Raw genomic sequence first — 18,927 nt, forward strand, 5'->3', positions numbered from 1 at the left:
ACCAAAGAAATTGAGGTGATTGCTATATCACACATTCTCAGTCAATCTATTTCGCCTACAGAAAGTGATCATTGGGCCTGATTCAGAGCCGGACGCTCTGCCCAGAGCGCTCGCTCTGAATCAGGGCCCTCCTCCATGAAAATGGTGCGGCCTCCTGGCCGCTCGCATAGCTGTGGGTGACCACCCACAGCATATGCGAGTGGCCAAAAAGATGGGAGACCTCCCTGCCACAAGCCCTGGAGTGATTTTGGCTCTATCAGAGCCAAAATCACTCCCACTGACTAGTGATGTTAGTGGGGCCGTCTTCAGACGGTAGACGTTCCCATGGGAACACCTCCGTCTGGCAGGTACGCCCACCAAAGGGGGCGTGCTGTCAATCAACATCGACAGCACGCCCCCTTTGGTGCGAGACCCGGAGCGATGGGAAGCCCATCGCTCCCCGGGTCTCGCGCATGTGCACGACGGAGCTCCCTCCGTCGTGCGCATGCGCAGTGGGGAACATCGACCCACTTGCGAGCGTACTGCCGCTCGTGAGTGGGTCTGAATGACCCCCATTGTTAGGATTGATGCGCGCTGTGAAAAACATTGAGCCACTAGAAAATTAGAATCTGAGTTACCAAAGCACCATGGCGATTTTGTGTACTAAGGAAGATTAGGCAATCCTAGAGGTTACACTCCTGAGAAGTACTCTGAGGCCTATACATTAGCACATACCTCTGCACCCGTGTCACGTCTTCTCCAAGCAGTCCACAGAAAATGCCACCCTGGTGCCCATAGCCTCTCGAGGGGAGATTATGAAGTTAGTATATGCTGTACAAGTATAGATTTATTAGGGCTTATTATGTCTAGGTTTGCTCCTTGTAAGGTGCAAACATATTATTTTCGCAATAATATTGAATATATTATCATAAATTATAAATATTACATTTATTATTATTGCTATTTTAAATCATGTGGGCAAAACTGACATAAAACATTTTCTGTTTTTTCTTTCTGAAAACCCACTGCTTAGTAAATTATACCTCATAGAACAGGGGTATTCAACATGTGGCCTTCCAGATGCTGTGGAACTACACATCCCAGCATGCCCTGGTTTTAGCATGCGCTAATAGCAAAACTGTGGCAGGGCATTCTGGGATATGGGAGGGCCGCATATTGAATACCTCTGTATAAACTCTGTTCTCTTGGTCATCCATGTGCTGCTGTGGATTGATCATTGGGGGGTAACTGTAATAGGCAGCGGCTTTAAGTTCCGAGCGAGACTGCCCTATGTTTTACAGTACTGTAGCAGTCTTTTAGTAGGCAAAACCAGGTTGATTTTGCCTATAAAAAAATAGCTACTTTAAAACATTGGGCAGTCTCACACGGGACTCGCCGGTGTCTCAGAGCCACGGTTAAGGTTGCACATAAGATGTCTGCTACTTATATAAATGTGGAAACACATCTTTGAATTCAGCTGTAAATCCATCACTATGGCCTGTGTACAGCCTTTTGTCTGATTACTCTTTGCTCTACTTACTTGTGATCTGACAAAACTGGTTTCATCTGTTACAGACCGCGCTGAAACAATCGCCAGGTCTGATGTAGCCCATGCAGATGGGTATATAAAGCTATGTTCTGTGTCTTCCCCTCAGAGTTGTAGTCTGAGTGCTCTGCAGGCCAGGCTGAAAGTTGCAGCACACGAAGCGGAAGAGGAGTCTGACAGTATTGCAGAAAACTTCCTTGAGGGGAAAACAGAAATAGACGATTTTCTAAATATGTTCATGGAAAAGAGAACAGTAAGTATTTGAACATGGTGTATGAGTATATATATGATGTATTGTAAGCATCCATTTATCCGCCTTTGTTAGGTACACCTGCTGTGTAATGCACATATCTAATCAGCCAATCATGTGGCAGCAATTCATTGCTTAAAAGCATGCAGATATGGTTAAGAGGTTTAGTTGTTGTACAGACTAAAAAACAGCATAGGAAAGAAAAGTGATTTATGTGACTTTGTTGAATGAAAGTTGTTGCTAGATGGGATAGTGTGAATATGAGAGACTGCTGATCTCCTGGGTCTTTCTCAGGAGTTTACAGACAATGCTGACAGGAAGGTGACTGTAACTGAAATAACCATGTATTACAACATTGGTATGTAGGAGCTTCTATGAATGCACAACACAGCTCCGGAGCAGTGCACTGTGCCGGCCCGGCCCCTGTGATGTCACATAAGGGGCTGGGCGCCGACAGGAGAAGTGTGTAGAGCTGACCGGACGCTCCAGGCTGCTCTGCACACTGCGAGGTGCGTGCACCCTGTTAGTCAGATGCAGGGCCTGTGGGCAGCAACAGTGCCTCCCCGGCCCTGTGCCCTGGGTGACGGCATCACTCACACACCCCTCCATACGGCCCTGGCACAGCATGCGGACCCTTAAGGTGGGTGGGCTACAGCAGCAGAACACTACACCAGATCCACTCATATCAGATAACATGTAGTGGGTGCAAGTTCTCCAAGACTGGACCATTGAAGGCTGGAAAAACGTTGCCTGATCTAACAAATCTCTATTATTGCTGTGGCATACAGATGGTGGGGTCAGAATTTGGTGTAAACAACATGCATCCATGTATTCATTCTGCCTTATGTCAGCTGTTCAGGCTGGTGGTGTGGTGATGACGTGGGCAGTGTTTAAACCAATTAAGCATTTTTTTTTTTAACTTAGAAAGCATTTTCAGAAAATACAACCATCAATGGCTAAAATACAATGACCAATAAGCAGTAAATCGTTACAGAAAAATAAACACAGAGACATCAGTACTATAACATATCAACCACAGTACATAATAAAAAGAACATTAGGACAAATGGAGAAGAAAAGGGAAGGGGGGATTATCCAGAGACAGTGTTGCTACCTATGCACGTAATGAAAAACAAGAAAATAAACATATAAAATACAATCTGGGGGAAGAGAAGTTAAAGTCAACCAAATGGGAGCCAAGAATACATCTCCAACTAAACTGTAACCTCCTATCATTATGAAGACACAGTCCCAGCAGTTAAACGCTGTCGTGGTTTACATGTGGTGAAATAATCAAACCACAACCTCCATTTAACCAGAGGAGAGGAAGCGGAAATGAAACACTTATATCCAAGGGTTTCCATATCATAACTTTTTTTAATATATTGTGGCAGTATCACCAGAGATGGCGCTGGTGAGCAGCAGATTCTGTGTGGGGCAGGAGAGATCCGCCCACACAGAGAAGAAAAGGATTGTGGGAAGAGGTGTAAGGAGGCCCAGTGAATTCAGTCCAGGGAGGACTGAGGCAGACCAGTCAAGCAGAGCTCACTGTGCTAGCAAGCCATTGAGGGCCAGGAGGCCTGAGCCTAGGCCTGTGGGAAACAGGGAAGGCTATCAAACTCTGGGACTGAGCTACGGTACCTGCAAGGAAGTAGGCCAGACTGTGAGGCTGTGGCAGCCAGCCAACTAAAGACCAGGCCGGAGCCTGTGTTAACCTGCATGAAGCAGGGCTAACCTGACTTTGGACTTTTATTTACAGACTAGCTGCACTTTAATAGAGAGGGCTCAAGAAGTGAGCTAGTGCCCTAAACAAGGGCTAAGTTGTTTATTATTTTTCTGTTTCCTGATTTCACATGCTGGAAGTAAAGCACCATTTATGTTTATTTAAACTGGAATGCTATGTGTGGACTCTAATTCTGCACCTACTCACTGCACCACTGACTGTAGTCTTCCGAGCTAATTAACCCCCAAGTTATCACAATATGTTTTAATCTTGGAGGGGGTCCGATGGGGGGATTTTTCATGATTGGGCAATCTAGTAGCAATAAAAATGTGACCCGTCACGTATCTGCAGTGTGACTGGTGAGAGGCTGGATAATGGGGGAGTAAAGTAGTCTTAGGTCGTAGTGGGAGCGTAATCCCTGTAATTTGAGAAATAAGGTTAAAGACTTCCATCCAGAGCTTCTGAATTTTAGGGCAAGACCAAAGGATATGAAGCAAATCAATTGAGCATTTTTTTAAATGCCATGACCTACCTGATTATTGTAATTGACCATGTACATCCCTTTATGGCCCAGTCTACCAATCTTTTAAAGCATGCACTATTTCACACACGTTCCATGGACATGGCAATGAGTTCAGTGCAGTCCAGTGACCTCCGCAGTAACCAGATCTCTATTGATTAGATCGCTTCCAGCACCATGTTGGATCCATGCCACGAATAACTCAGGGTGTTGTGGGGGCAGACGGATCCTACCCACTACTAGTAAGGTGTACCTAATAATGTGGGCGCTGAATGTATGTAGTAGTACACATCTTGCTGCATAAGGGGAGACAGGAGAAATTCCGCAACGTTTATGGGCTATATGGGCTAGGTACAAGGCACACACAGCTACACATTAGAATGACTAGGATGGCACACAGGATATCCATGGAAATGATGCCATTCATCTATGCAGCATTTACATAAAGCTGTCACCTCATACTGGGATTTACATCTCTGGGATTGTGGAATTGATTCCGGTGGGGAATTATACAGCTGTACAGTTTATATTGAGCATTGTTTTATTTGCTTTAAATATAAAAGTTTGTCAATATTCCAAACTGTTTGACACCATTATTTTACTGACTGTTTTTAATGAGTCCTTTAGTTATAGATTAATGGTGTGTTACTTCCTCTCTCCCACAGTGCTGCCACAGTAGAAGAGCCAAAGAAGAGAAACTGCAACAGTCCATAACTTTGCACAGTCAATATCATGCACCGCTATAGGTACAGTAATACAATGCCATGCACGGCTATAGGTACAGTAATACAATACCATGCACCGCTATAGGTACAGTAATACCATACCATGCACGGCTATAGGTACAGTAATGCAATACCATGCACCGCTATAGGTACAGTAATACAGTACCATGCACCGCTATAGGTACAGTAATACCGTACCATGCACCGCTATAGGTACAGTAATACCGTACCATGCACCGCTATAGGTACAGTAATACCGTACCATGCACCGCTATAGGTACAGTAATACCGTACCATGCACCGCTATAGGTACAGTAATACCGTACCATGCACCGCTATAGGTACAGTAATACAGTACCATGCACCGCTATAGGTACAGTAATACCGTACCATGCACCGCTATAGGTACAGTAATACCGTACCATGCACCGCTATAGGTACAGTAATACAATACCATGCACCGCTATAGATACAGTAATACAATACCATGCACCGCTATAGGTACAGTAATACAATACCATGCACCGCTATAGGTACAGTAATACAATACCATGCACCGCTATAGGTACAGTAATACAATACCATGCACCGCTATAGGTACAGTAATACAATACCATGCATGGCTACATGTACAGTAATAAAATACCAAGCACTGCTATAGGTACAGTAATATATTCCCATGCATGGCTGCAAGTACAGTAATACAATACCATGCACCGCTATAGGTACAGTAATACAATATCATGCACCGCTATAGGTACAGTAATACAATACCATGCATGGCTACACGTACAGTAATACAATACCATGCACCGCTATAGGTACAGTAATACAATACCATGCATGGCTACACGTACAGTAATACAATACCATGCACCGCTATAGGTACAGTAATACAATATCATGCACCGCTATAGGTACAGTAATACAATACCATGCATGGCTACACGTACAGTAATACAATACCATGCATGGCTACACGTACAGTAATACAATACCATGCATGGCTACACGTACAGTAATACAATACCATGCACCGCTACACGTACAGTAATACAATATCATGCGCCGCTATAGGTACAGTAATATACCATGCATGGCTACACGTACAGTAATACCATACCATGCACCACTATAGGTACAGTAATACCATACCATGCACCACTATAGGTACAGTAATACAATACCATGCACCGTTATAGGTACAGTAATACAATACCATGCATGGCTATAGGTACAGTAATACCATACCATGCACCGCTATAGGTACAGTAATACCATACCATGCACCGCTATAGGTACAGTAATACAATACCATGCACGACTACAAGTACAGTAATACAATACCATGCATGGCTATAAGTACAGTAATACAATACCATGCACTGTTATAGGTGTAGTCATAAACTACTATGTGCTGTTCTACTTCTTTATCCAATGCATGCAACTGGCTATATAGAAAGATGCTAATGTTGTCATGACAACTTATACCTTCTTTTTCACCAAAGTCCTGGGTCTGACCTGGGATCTGGAACTCTGGGCCTGATTCTGACCCGCTCGCAAGCGGGTCGATGGTGCCCAAGTGCGCATGCGCACGACGGAGGCGCTCCCGTTGTGCGCATGCGCGAGACCCGAATAACGACAGCCAAGCCGTCGTTAAGGGTCTCGCTCCAAAGGGGGCGTGCTGTCGATGTTGATTGACAGCACGCCCCCTTTGGTGGGCGTGCCGGGGCGTGGCTGCCCAGACGGAGGCGTTCCCATGGGAACGCCTACCGTCTGGGGCCGGCCCCATTGACATCACTAGTGATGTCAGTGAGAGTGCTTTTGGCTCTGATAGAGCCAAAAGCACTCCTGGGCTTGCGGCAGCGAGACCCTACCGCAGGGTCTCGTCGCAAGCCCGATGGTCGCGATGGTCTTGACCATCGCGGCCATCATCATGGCCGCTCACTATAGCTGTGGGTGGTCATCCACAGCTATGCGAGCGGCCAGGAGGCCGCTCCAAAAAGGAGCAGGGACGGCCCTGATTCAGAGCGAGCGCTCTGTCAGAGCATCCGGCTCTGAATCAGGGCCTCTGTGCATTACTGTAGGGGTGGTGATACGCTACTGTGAACCACGGTAGGGATGGTGATACGCTACTGTGCACCATTGTAGGGATGGTGATACGCTACTGTGCACCATCGTCGGGATGGTGATACGCTACTGTGCACCACTGTAGGGATGGTGATACGCTACTGTGCACCACTGTAGGGATGGTGATACGCTACTGTGCACCATCGTCGGGATGGTGATACGCTACTGTGCACCACTGTAGGGATGGTGATACGCTACTGTGCACCACTGTAGGGATGGTGATATGCTACTGTGCACCACTGTAGGGATGGTGATACGCTACTGTGCGCCACTGTAGGGATGGTGATACGCTACTGTGCGCCACTGTAGGGATGGTGATACGCTACTGTGCGCCACTGTAGGGATGGTGATACGCTACTGTGCGCCACTGTAGGGATGGTGATACACTACTGTGCGCCACTGTAGGGATGGTGATACGCTACTGTGCACCACTGTAGGGATGGTGATACGCTACTGTGCGCCACTGTAGGGATGGTGATACACTACTGTGCGCCACTGTAGGGATGGTGATACGCTACTGTGCACCACTGTAGGGATGGTGATACGCTACTGTGCACCACTGTAGGGATGGTGATACGCTACTGTGAACCACTGTAGGGATGGTGATACGCTACTGTGCGCCACTGTAGGGATGGCGGTACGTTACCATGACTTAGTGTTACATTACCATGAGCAGCGTGGACAGGAACCCTATAAAAAAAAGTGCAGATATATTCTTAAGTTATTGTTCCATGCAGGGGTGTTTCATGTTCACAAACAACCCAGGGTCAGACCTCCAACTAAACTCAATACAGTTCTAGTCTTACCAGCTATATGTGTGTAGTAAATGGTATAAAGAGTGCAATGGGGATTGTGAGGATTGCATACATTAGAGTGTTGGGTGACTTTTATAGGAGATTTAAGGTCTGTTAGCTAACTTTTGTAAGTAAATTTTGGGGAAGGTGGTATTAATATAAGAGGAGTAGGGTAATGCCTATCAATGCAGGTTTGTGGTGTTTATTTTTTTTATTACTTCTTTGTTATTAAATTCATACACCTCTTTATCGTCTGTGATATACAGTATATTACTGCTAATACAACATATTCTTCCATGTGACATGTTCATGCTCTGTTGCCAGCTTGTCTCAGGAGATCTGTCTCTAGCACCAGTAATGAGCAGTATGCCAACTAATACGTATCCTCACTTGACCGGTCCTCTACCAAGATAGAGCTGCTGAGACCTATTGTTCCATGATGATTGACTGCGTCCCTGTCCCCTCCCTGTGCAGTCACATGGTGACATGGTGCATCTATTAGGACACAGAAGCTTGTTAGAAGCATTTATGTTTGTATGACTCATACGCTGCCAGCACATCTCGGCTTGTGACACAGTGCATTCTAGGATCAGCGTCGAGATAATCTGCAGATTTAAATAGTTGCCAAAAGAAACATGTGGGGGCACGTTCTGCATCCAGAATAATCCCCCTAAACTGCTTCCTCTTTTTACTCTATCTGTACTAATAAATTATTTTACTGTATGTACAGAGCTTTATATTGTACTTGCTCAATTAATTGCAGCCACAAAAGTGTTCAGCAACTGCACAGACAGCTGAATATAGGCGATGGGATAAACCTTCATTTTGCGTAATAAATACAGAACAATAATTCTGTTTCACAGTGTAAACTGAAGCTGGTCACACACTGAGCAGCTTTTCGTCCATCTAGCCAACTGGACAATTATCTGAATGTTATCTGAACGACTAAATGATATCTAAGTTGGCTTTCTGAACAAACGTTTTCATCATAGCTGGCTGATATTCAGTCTCACTAAAGTTTGCCACAAATAGTATCTCCCCATACGCTCATTGGCTATTCCATTAACAAACACTAGGGTTTGCCATCCTCGGCTGGTGGAACCATACAGATTAGACCAGCAGTGTGGCAGTCCCCAACCAGGGTTCCAACCTGCCCCAGGTCAGTTGGCACCAATGCAGATTTCCCTAGGGTGACCGGCCTGCAAAAACTCATTCAGCCCCTACCTTCTAGTTTTAAATAACCCTAGTACTAATAGTGCTTGCGCTATTCTCCACACACCAGGTCTGTGGGTACTGAGTAAATAAGGTTATTAAAAATGGAAATAAAACACAAGTTCCTTAGCAAACAACAAGTCCCAGCAAGGCACAGTTGCCTGTCATGGCTGCCGAGGCATGCTGATACTTGAAGAATAATAAGTGCCAGCTTCCCCTGGCACCAGACCTAACTGGAACCTGTAGTTCGCCAAGGTAATATATTGCAGCCGCTAAAGCCCTATACTTAACATTGAGTGTATACTTTAGCATTGAAGGTTACCTGGGGTAACATCATGAGGACTTTAAAGTATAGGTCTATGTTAAGTATATGGAAGTAGTCCCAGCCAGATTATTCTGGGCACTGCAAGACATGCAGTTGCGTTTTTTTTTTTTCACTAATTCACTCTAAAGGTGCGTACACACGGGGCGATAAAGTGGACGACTGAACGATAACGATATCGTTATCGCTCAGTCGTCCACTTTATCGTCCATTTTTAACACCAAAAAGATGAACGATATTGACGGTGCGCGTTCCCGCAGGTCGTTCGTCGTTATCATTCATCGGGCTGACATGCAGGCCAACCTGACGATCTCGTCAGGTTGCTGCATGTCAGGGAATGGTGGAGAGAGCCCGGCGCTGAACGATATTGTTAATGATATCGTTCAGCGGCTGTGCTCAATGTCATGAACGACATTGAGCACAGCCTGCCGGGGACAACACTACACGATATCGGTCAGGGAGCATATCGTGTAGTGTGTACCCACCATTAGACTACTTAAGGACCTCTGGAATAAGTATGTAATAAAATAAGGCTGAAATTATATTTTGTTTGTGTTTTTATTAAAGTGTGTTTTTTTTTCCCTTGAAACTTGTGTATTGTATTTAAATTTTTCGTTTGCGTTCTTTGGAATCCCAGCTATCAATGCTCCAAGTCCCAGCATGCCATGACCATGCAGGAACTTGTTGTTCACCAAGTACAAAGTTAATCCCATTTCTAATACCTCATTAAATCCACACCCACCGCCCTGGGGTGTGGAAAATAGCCATAGTGACACTTGTGGAAACTGTTGACAACTGCCTCAGACTAACTTGAATCATGGTGGATGAACCTCTTCCCCAGCCCCCCCCCCACCATCAGACTGAAAGCTCCAGTGTTAGTGAAAACGTAAGAATGACCTCCACGGTATCTGTGTCCCCCTACTTCTGCGACATGGTAATCGCGCACTTACACTGGCACGATTTGAACAAAATAAGTCGGTTGGAGGTTTGTTGTTAAATCCGACATGTTGGATTTAGCTAATCCGTATGAACGACCGATTTTTGCTGTTGTGTGTTTTTTTTGTTTTTTGTTTCTTTTTTAGTTCTAATGGCCGATCATCAGTTGCCACCATACACTGCACGATTATCGTGCAGTTTATGGTCAGCTTTAGTTAAAAAGATTGTGAAGATACAGAAGAGAACTAATGTCTCGTAAATGGGTTTTCAGAAACTGCTTTGTACATCCTGTATGACCTGCGTAGCAGCGTTATTTGAAAAGTAAATTTTGGTTATTATTACTACTATCCTATGTTAGGACCTGTTTTGACAGCTTTTTGTTTCCTCACTAATTGACACTTTAGTGTAACATCATCTCTGTATTCTTTTACCTTGTCCTCTGCAAGGGCGCAGACTCTTACATGGAAATACCCCTACAAAAGGACAAGGAGACACGGATGGGGCAACCAATCTAATTACTAATTCCAACAACAGGACATTGTAGCCATTTGTACAGCTCTATTGTTTGTTATAGTATCACTTTAAGAAGGTTCTTTAGTGGAAAAACTTTGAATACACAGCAAATTATGTTTGAGAAAAATAACTTATGTGACTGTTCTGCGAATACACCAGTCCCGGCCTCCTTTCTGTGCCCCTACACCTTATGTGACTGTTCTGCGAATACACCAGTCCCGGCCTCCTTTCTGTGCCCCCACACCTTATGTGACCGTTCTGCAAATACACCAGTGCCGGCCTCCTTTCTGTGCCCCCACACCTTATGTGACTGTTCTGCAAATACAAGAGTGCCAGGCCTCCTTTCTGTGCTCCCACACCTTATGTGACTGTTCTACAAATACAAGAGTGCCGGCCTCCTTTCTGTGCCCCTACACCTTATGTTACTGTTCTGCGAATACACCAGTCCCGGCCTCCTTTCTTTGCCCCCAGCTTATGTGACTGTTCTGCAGACACCAGTCCCGGCCTCCTTTCTGTGCCCCCACACCTTATGTGACTGTTCTGCAGACACCAGTCCCGGCCTCCTTTCTGTGCAACCACACCTTATGTGACTGTTCTGCGAATACACCAGTGCCGGCCTCCTTTCTGTGCCCCTACACCTTATGTGACTGTTCTGCGAATACACCAGTGCCGGCCTCCTTTCTGTGCCCCCACACCTTATGTGACTGTTCTACGAATACACCAGTGCCGGCCTCCTTTCTGTGCCCCTACACCTTATGTGACTGTTCTGCAGACACCAGTCCCGGCCTCCTTTCTGTGCCCCCACACCTTATGTGACCGTTCTGCAAATACACCAGTGCGGGCCTCCTTTCTGTGCCCCCACACCTTATGTGACTGTTCTGTGAATACACCAGTGCCGGCCTCCTTTCTGTGCCCCCACACCTTATGTGACTGTTCTACGAATACACCAGTGCCGGCCTCCTTTCTGTGCCCCCACACCTTATGTGACCGTTCTGCAAATACACCAGTGCCAGCCTCCTTTCTGTGCCCCTACACCTTTTGTGACTGTTCTGCAAATACACCAGTGCCGGCCTCCTTTCTGTGCCCCCACACCTTATGTGACTGTTCTGCGTAAACACCAGTGCCGGCCTCCTTTCTGTGCCCCCACACCTTATGTGACTATTCTGCGACTACACCAGTGCCGGCCTCCTTTCTGTGCCCCTACACCTTATGTGACTGTTCTGCGAATACACCAGTCCCGGCCTCCTTTCTGTGCCCCCACACCTTATGTGACTGTTCTGCGAATACACCAGTCCCGGCCTCCTTTCTGTGCCACCACACCTTATGTGACTGTTCTGCGAATACACCAGTGCCGGCCTCCTTTCTGTGCCCCCACACCTTATGTGACTGTTCTGCGAATACACCAGTGCCGGCCTCCTTTCTGTGCCCCCACACCTTATGTGACTGTTCTACGAATACACCAGTGCCGGCCTCCTTTCTGTGCCCCTACACCTTATGTGACTGTTCTGCAGACACCAGTCCCGGCCTCCTTTCTGTGCCCCCACACCTTATGTGACCGTTCTGCAAATACACCAGTGCGGGCCTCCTTTCTGTGCCCCCACACCTTATGTGACTGTTCTGTGAATACACCAGTGCCGGCCTCCTTTCTGTGCCCCCACACCTTATGTGACTGTTCTACGAATACACCAGTGCCGGCCTCCTTTCTGTGCCCCCACACCTTATGTGACCGTTCTGCAAATACACCAGTGCCAGCCTCCTTTCTGTGCCCCTACACCTTTTGTGACTGTTCTGCAAATACACCAGTGCCGGCCTCCTTTCTGTGCCCCCACACCTTATGTGACTGTTCTGCGTAAACACCAGTGCCGGCCTCCTTTCTGTGCCCCCACACCTTATGTGACTATTCTGCGACTACACCAGTGCCGGCCTCCTTTCTGTGCCCCTACACCTTATGTGACTGTTCTGCGAATACACCAGTCCCGGCCTCCTTTCTGTGCCCCCACACCTTATGTGACTGTTCTGCGAATACACCAGTCCCGGCCTCCTTTCTGTGCCACCACACCTTATGTGACTGTTCTGCGAATACACCAGTGCCGGCCTCCTTTCTATGCCCCCAGCTTACGTGAGCGTTACAGGCTTGTAGTCCGGGATTCCAATTTCCCCTAAAATACTGGTCATTGGAGACTCAGGTATATCTTCATTTATTTAGTAAGGGGTAATTGGTCCTGCTCTTATTTCATGAACCGGGCATGTGCTTTTTAATGGCCCTTATTTGCACACACATAAATGCGCTTTAAACATAGATACATAGAATTTGACAGCAGATAAGAACCACTTGGCCCATCTAATCTGCTCCATTTTTAAACATATTGTTACCTCAATCGTTATTGATCCTTACTTCTTCTGAAGGATATCCTTATGTCTATCCCATGCTTGTTCAAATTGCACTACTGTCTTAGCCTCTACCACCTCTGATGGGAGGCTATACCACTTGTCCACTACCCTTTCTGTGAAGTAATTTTTCCTCAAATTTCCCCTGAGCCTACCTCCCTCCAGTGTCAGAACATGTCCTCGTGTTCTAATACTTCTCTTTCTTTGAAGAATGTCTCCTTCCTTTACCTTGTTAAAACCATATATATATATATATATATATATGTATATGTGTATATATATATATATATATATATATATATAAATTTGAACATTGCTATCATGTTCCCCCTTTCTCTTCCCTGCTCCACAATATAAATATTAAGATCTTTTAGTCTTTCCTGGTACGTTTTGTGGTGTAGACCTTGCACCATTTTAGTTGCTCTTCTTTTGCATAAGAGTAATTGGATGGTGCAGAAAGTATCTCCAATAAATGCAGTGACTGACACACTGAGGACTAGTAACAATGATGTCGTCTAAAGGTGCCTACACACTTAGCGATATTTTACATGATTTGCCCGATTCTGACGTATCGTGACAACAAATCGTGTAAAATATGCCCAAATCGTGAGTGTCCACTCACGATCACGATGTCGATGCACGTCCCCGCAGGTCGTACATCGCATCTTCAGATCTGCCGTGCTGTAGGGCAGATCTGACAACCTCATACACGATGCACTGGAATAGCTAGGAGGCACGATAGATCGTTTGTCTCATTGGACAGTTTTTAACACCAAATCATGCCCACGACTGCCGGGTAGCTGCTGGGGAGAGTTCAAGGGGAAATCGGACACCATGTCGGATCGTGAGCACATCGCCAAGTGTGTTAGGCACCTTTAAGGGTCCCATAAATCTGCGATATAATGCCCCAATTCCCTGTTCTGAAAATGCCGGGGTCGGGTAATCATGGAAATTCATCATGTTGGAAAACCTCGATTTGCCAATTCAGAACAAAAAAGATCGGGATCAGCAAGTTGGGGATTTTTAACATGCAGTTTTTCCCCAATCCGCCGACGGATAATCGCCGATTGGCAGAACGGGGAAACAAGGCCATAGCTGTATGCCCCACAATAGAAGAGTCAAGTCGCTAGACCCAAGAAATAATTTCAATTCATGGTTTCCAACCCTTGAATCTCTACATATTTTTTTTTTTCATATGAGCCCAATCTAAGACAAACTTGCTCCCCCAGCAGCCAGCTTGAAGCACTAATCTATGACTAGGCCTGTGCTAATGGCCAGAACGCTGAGAATATAGCCACATGACATTTTGCTGCTTGTTTGACTTTTTCCCAGGTTTTACATAATATTTCACTTAGTGGATGACATGTACCATAAATCAGATTTTAATCATTTCTCTCCAGGAGTGAAAGATAAGCTGTATAAATGTCTGCAAATCTGTACCTAGTAATCATGGATTGTTCCTTTCTCCCTTTTAGGTAGTATGAAAAGGATGTAAGTAAAGAGAGCATTGGGGACAGGTCTCCGGAAAGCACATTTTTGTATTTATGATTGGAAAATGGAGATTAACATTTCTTGATTGTATTATGTTCTATTGATAGACTATTGCTAGTCTGTTTTTGTACAATTTAATTATCATTTATTTACTACATGTTTATTTCACATCAACCTGAGGATCTGTATAAGCTGTAATTATACTTCTAATATATATTTTTTACTTTCTGTTACCCATATTGGAATGATTTCTATTAAATACTTATTTACTGTGACATAAGCATTTTATTTTATAAAGTTACAGCAACGTTAACGGTCATTAAAAATGGGGTTGCTGTCATTTCACCATTTTCCATGTCAAAACGTGCAGTGCCTTTGAGAGATGGCATTTGCGCAGTGCAATTGAAGCATGCTTTTATATCCAGCTGTACATGTACCAAACATAAGTAATAAACATTTTTTAACACTAATTGTTTAGTGAAATTATAGTACTCTAACAGGAGAACTGTTTTGGTCTTCAGTTTGTATAGCGTAACATCTGCTTTAAAAAGAAGTACTTTTGATAAGGAAGTAAATGATTTTATCCTGAGTCCAGTGCAGGCACCGGATACACTGGGGTGTAGAATGCGGTGTCAGAACAATTTCAACTTACCTACAAAAGCTCACGCTCCTCTCCCTCTGTACTCCCATCGGCTCCTTGGGAACGATGTATTTTACGAACACTTCCACAAAGGACAGAACCAGGAGTACAGATCAAGAGAGCGGAAAGAACAACAATCCTAACCATGATAAAGAGAAATGAAAACAAAACCATGAACGAGCAAAGAGCGTAGAGGGAAAGGTACACAGATTGTAAGCGCCACTGCAGCAGGGACTGTATGTATGACTAAATATTCTCTGTTTTATATGTAAGCACTATATAAAAAAATGTTTAATAAATAATAATGAAGCTGGGGCGTTTTAAGAAAGGATGGGGCCTGTATTCTGTCTCGGTGTGCGCCCGCATCCCAGAATCAGGCTAGGTAGTTTTTTAGTTCTTGTGTTTTACTAGCAGGGGGTGATACAAAGCTCCACTCCTGATTCCCCAGTGGCTGTACCTCCAGGAATACGAGCTAGGGATAGATGATGGAAAACATTCATGGTACAGAGCAATATAGCTTTCTGGGGACAAGCACGTCATGCACACCAGCGAGTCTGAGGCGCGTCAATTCCTGTAGCACAGTCATCAAGAATTGGAACTCCGTCACCCCAGCATTGACAGTGAGTGGATTGTTGCCACCTGCACACTCTTCACCAGAGATGCCACAGGTCAGATATGTATGTCTACAACAGAAAGTCAGGGTGAGCTAATTTTTAGCAATAGAGGTTTTTTTTTATTTTAATAAATAATTTGGAGCCTACAAATAAACAAAGCGTTTAATGCTGCATATGAAATCAGCACAGTAAAATCAGTGTAGAAGGCTGAATTTATCAAATCAGGTAAAGTGGTTTTAGACAATAAACTAGTTATTACAGTAAGTGTAGCTTGTGCCAGTTAAGGACCAAAAGAACCTGTCGTCTAATTACTCTGGTGAAGCTCAAAGTGTTGAGTCTGATAGCTCAGCATTGAGGCAGAAGAGCGCAACTTTCTGCAAGCTTGGTCTATGGTCTATTAAAGCCTACGTGTAAAGGGGCCCATACACCAGTGATGGATTGCCGCGTTCCTGCAATGCAGAGATGCCGGGTTGCAGGATCGGTTAAATCCAACAAGTTGGATTTCACTGATTTGCCGATCACGATCAAAATACAGTGAAATTTAACATGAAGAATTACACAGATCCGACGGATTGCGGAACATCGATGGCTGGAGGTCGGCATTTCCGATCCCATTGTAGGATCCGGCAATCCGTCGGTAGGCCTTTAGGAGTGGTGATCTCAGGCCAGGTGACAGTAATTGGCCACCTGTTCAGGCCAATGTAGATTTTTCCTCTACAAGATTGAGAACAGTTCACACCTAGCAGTTGCCAAGCAGACAAACCGCCGTGAAGGAGGAAATCCCAGCAAGTTATATTATTTCGGGATTTTAAGCCACTTCAACTAAATAAGGGCTGGCAAGTAAAAGTCTGCACATATAATGTGACATTTCAACAGTTGTACACTTGGATGCCTTGCGCTGGAAACCAGTAATTGCCATGCAGCTTCCACACAAGCCCGGGGAAGTTAAGTGACAAAGTTTGTTGTGAAGTGTTAAAAATGTAAATCTGTATGAATAAGAATTGCAAGTGATAGTTCTCTGCAAAGAGATGTTTACTGTGGCACATGATATTTCAGGGCTGTGGCTAATAGTTCAGTACAATTGTTTGCAGTATGGAACATGCTCATGAAGATAAACAAACCATTAAGGGATAAAACTGCCTGGGTATATTTAATTTTGTTCTGATAAAACATGGGAAATATATGCAATCTTTTTGTTTCATAATTTTTTATATATGTGCCTCAGGCGCTCAATGTGAAGGCCTACCAGACCAAGACTGGAGACTGCAGTTTGGAAATAAAGCAAATACAATATATGGTCACAAGTATGTGGACAGTCGAACATGACAACTATAAAACAATAGGCAGTAATGTGGAATTGTTTCTCTCTTTGCTGCTGTAATGACATCCACTCTCCTTTGAAGGCCTTACACTAGACTTTGAAACATGGCTGTGGGGATTTGCATCCATTCACCGTTTAGTGAAGTCGGAAACTGATATTGGGCGGTAAGGCCTGGTTTGCAGTCTCTGTTCTAATTCATCCCAAAGGTGTTCGATAAGGTGAAGAACAGATCCCTGTGCTGGCCAATCAATTTCTTTCACACCAAACTTGACAAACCATTTTCTTGATGTATTGTTCACTTCCCCAGGCTGTTGCCATAGATTTAGAAGTACATAATTCTCTAGAATGTCTGTGTGTTGTAAAAGGGCTGGCAGTCTGAGAGGGAGGAAACTCCTTCCCCGTTGGGACTGGCAGTCTGGAATAAGATTGCTGCAGAGTGTTCCAGAGGAATCCTCTTCTGTTAAATTTTACAAAGTGTAGTCCATAGTCTACAGTAGCACAACGCCATCTTCAGATGGCGTTAGCGGCAGGGGCCAGACTCCGGACTGATACAAATTCAAAAACTTGATAAATCCGACAGCATTGGGGATTGGCCAGGAAAGTTCTCTTCTCCCTCTGCACAACTGCTGTTGTCTCATCCCGTCTCTCACCCCCGGGGGTGTCACAATCTGCGGCGGGAGGAAATAACGCAGAGCTCTCACCCGCAGTGCCCACAGCAGCACCTGTCAAGGAACTGTGTTATGGGGTCAGCACCCTGATCAAGACTCGATTGAGTTTCTTTTAATTATAGTATTGAGACAAAAAAATTTACATCTTTATTGTCACAAAGAAGGATTGAAAAAGCAATGAGTTGCCTGTGTATCAGCATTATACTAAGTAGAGACCATGTTGTGCAGGCTGTCTATAACAATATGTTTGTTTAAATTTACCAATTTTACCTGTTCCCTAATGATGTCAGAATATTGCTGGTAGTAGTATTTTAGAGAATGCTGCACTGTATTACTTTGTGTTCAGGTTGGCAGGAATTGCACCTTTTTTTATCCAGTCCTTTAACTAATACATGTATGTATGTCCAGTAACTAATACATGTGTGTGTATCTGTACACACTATAAAATAATTTTGGCATATTCATTTCCTACAATTTGCTGCCTCAAAAAATTAATTTTGCCTCATCTCATCTCCCTGCCTCATCTCTCTGCCTTATCTCCCTGCCTCATCTCTCTGCCTTATCTCCTTGCCTCATCTCAATGCCTTACCTCCCTTCCTCATTTCCTTGCCTCATCTCTCTGCGGTATCTCCCTGTCTCATCTCTGCCGTATCTCCCTTCCTCATTTCATTGCCTCATCTCTCTGCCGTATCTCTTTGCCTCATCTCCCTGCCTCATCTCATCTCTCTGCCTTATCTCCCTATCCTCATTTCCTTGCCTCATCTCTCTGCCGTATCTCCCTATCTCATCTCCCTGCCTCGTCTCATCTTCTTGCCTCATCTGTCTGCCGTATCTCATCTCTGCCTCATCGCCTTGCCTCATCTCTCTGCCATATCTCATCTCTCTGCTGTATCTCCCTTCCTTATTTCCGTGCCTCATCTCAGCTCCTTGCCTCATCTCTCCGCCGTATCTCCCTGCCTCATCTCATCTCCTTGCCTCATCTCTCTGCCGTATCTCCCTGTCTCATCTTCTTGCTTCATCTGTCTGCCATATCTCATCTCTTTGCCTCATCTTTCTGCCTCATTTCATCTCTCTGCCTCATTTCCTTGCCTCATCTCATCTCCTTGCTTCATCTCCTTGATTCATCTAATCTGCTTGTCATCTCTCTGCAGTATC

The 18,927-nt window shown here is 44.8% G+C and overlaps 1 protein-coding gene across 1 annotated transcript in view; it reads left to right on the plus strand.

The window, feature by feature from the left end:
• VPS37A (VPS37A subunit of ESCRT-I) overlaps window positions 1-14,999 on the plus strand; it is a 34,827-nt gene extending 19,828 nt beyond the window's left edge. Inside the window, exons 10-12 of the mRNA XM_088478747.1 lie at window positions 1,635-1,778; window positions 4,684-4,764; window positions 14,514-14,999. Of these exons, the coding sequence (XP_088334873.1) occupies window positions 1,635-1,778; window positions 4,684-4,764 (225 nt within the window). The 3' untranslated portion in view covers window positions 14,514-14,999. The remainder of the gene's footprint in view (window positions 1-1,634; window positions 1,779-4,683; window positions 4,765-14,513) is intronic.
• Window positions 15,000-18,927: the final 3,928 nt, after the last annotated feature.

Source organism: Taudactylus pleione, unplaced genomic scaffold (assembly GCF_031769625.1).
Source record: "Taudactylus pleione unplaced genomic scaffold, aTauple2 ptg000218l, whole genome shotgun sequence".
Classification (NCBI taxonomy): domain Eukaryota; kingdom Metazoa; phylum Chordata; class Amphibia; order Anura; family Myobatrachidae; genus Taudactylus; species Taudactylus pleione.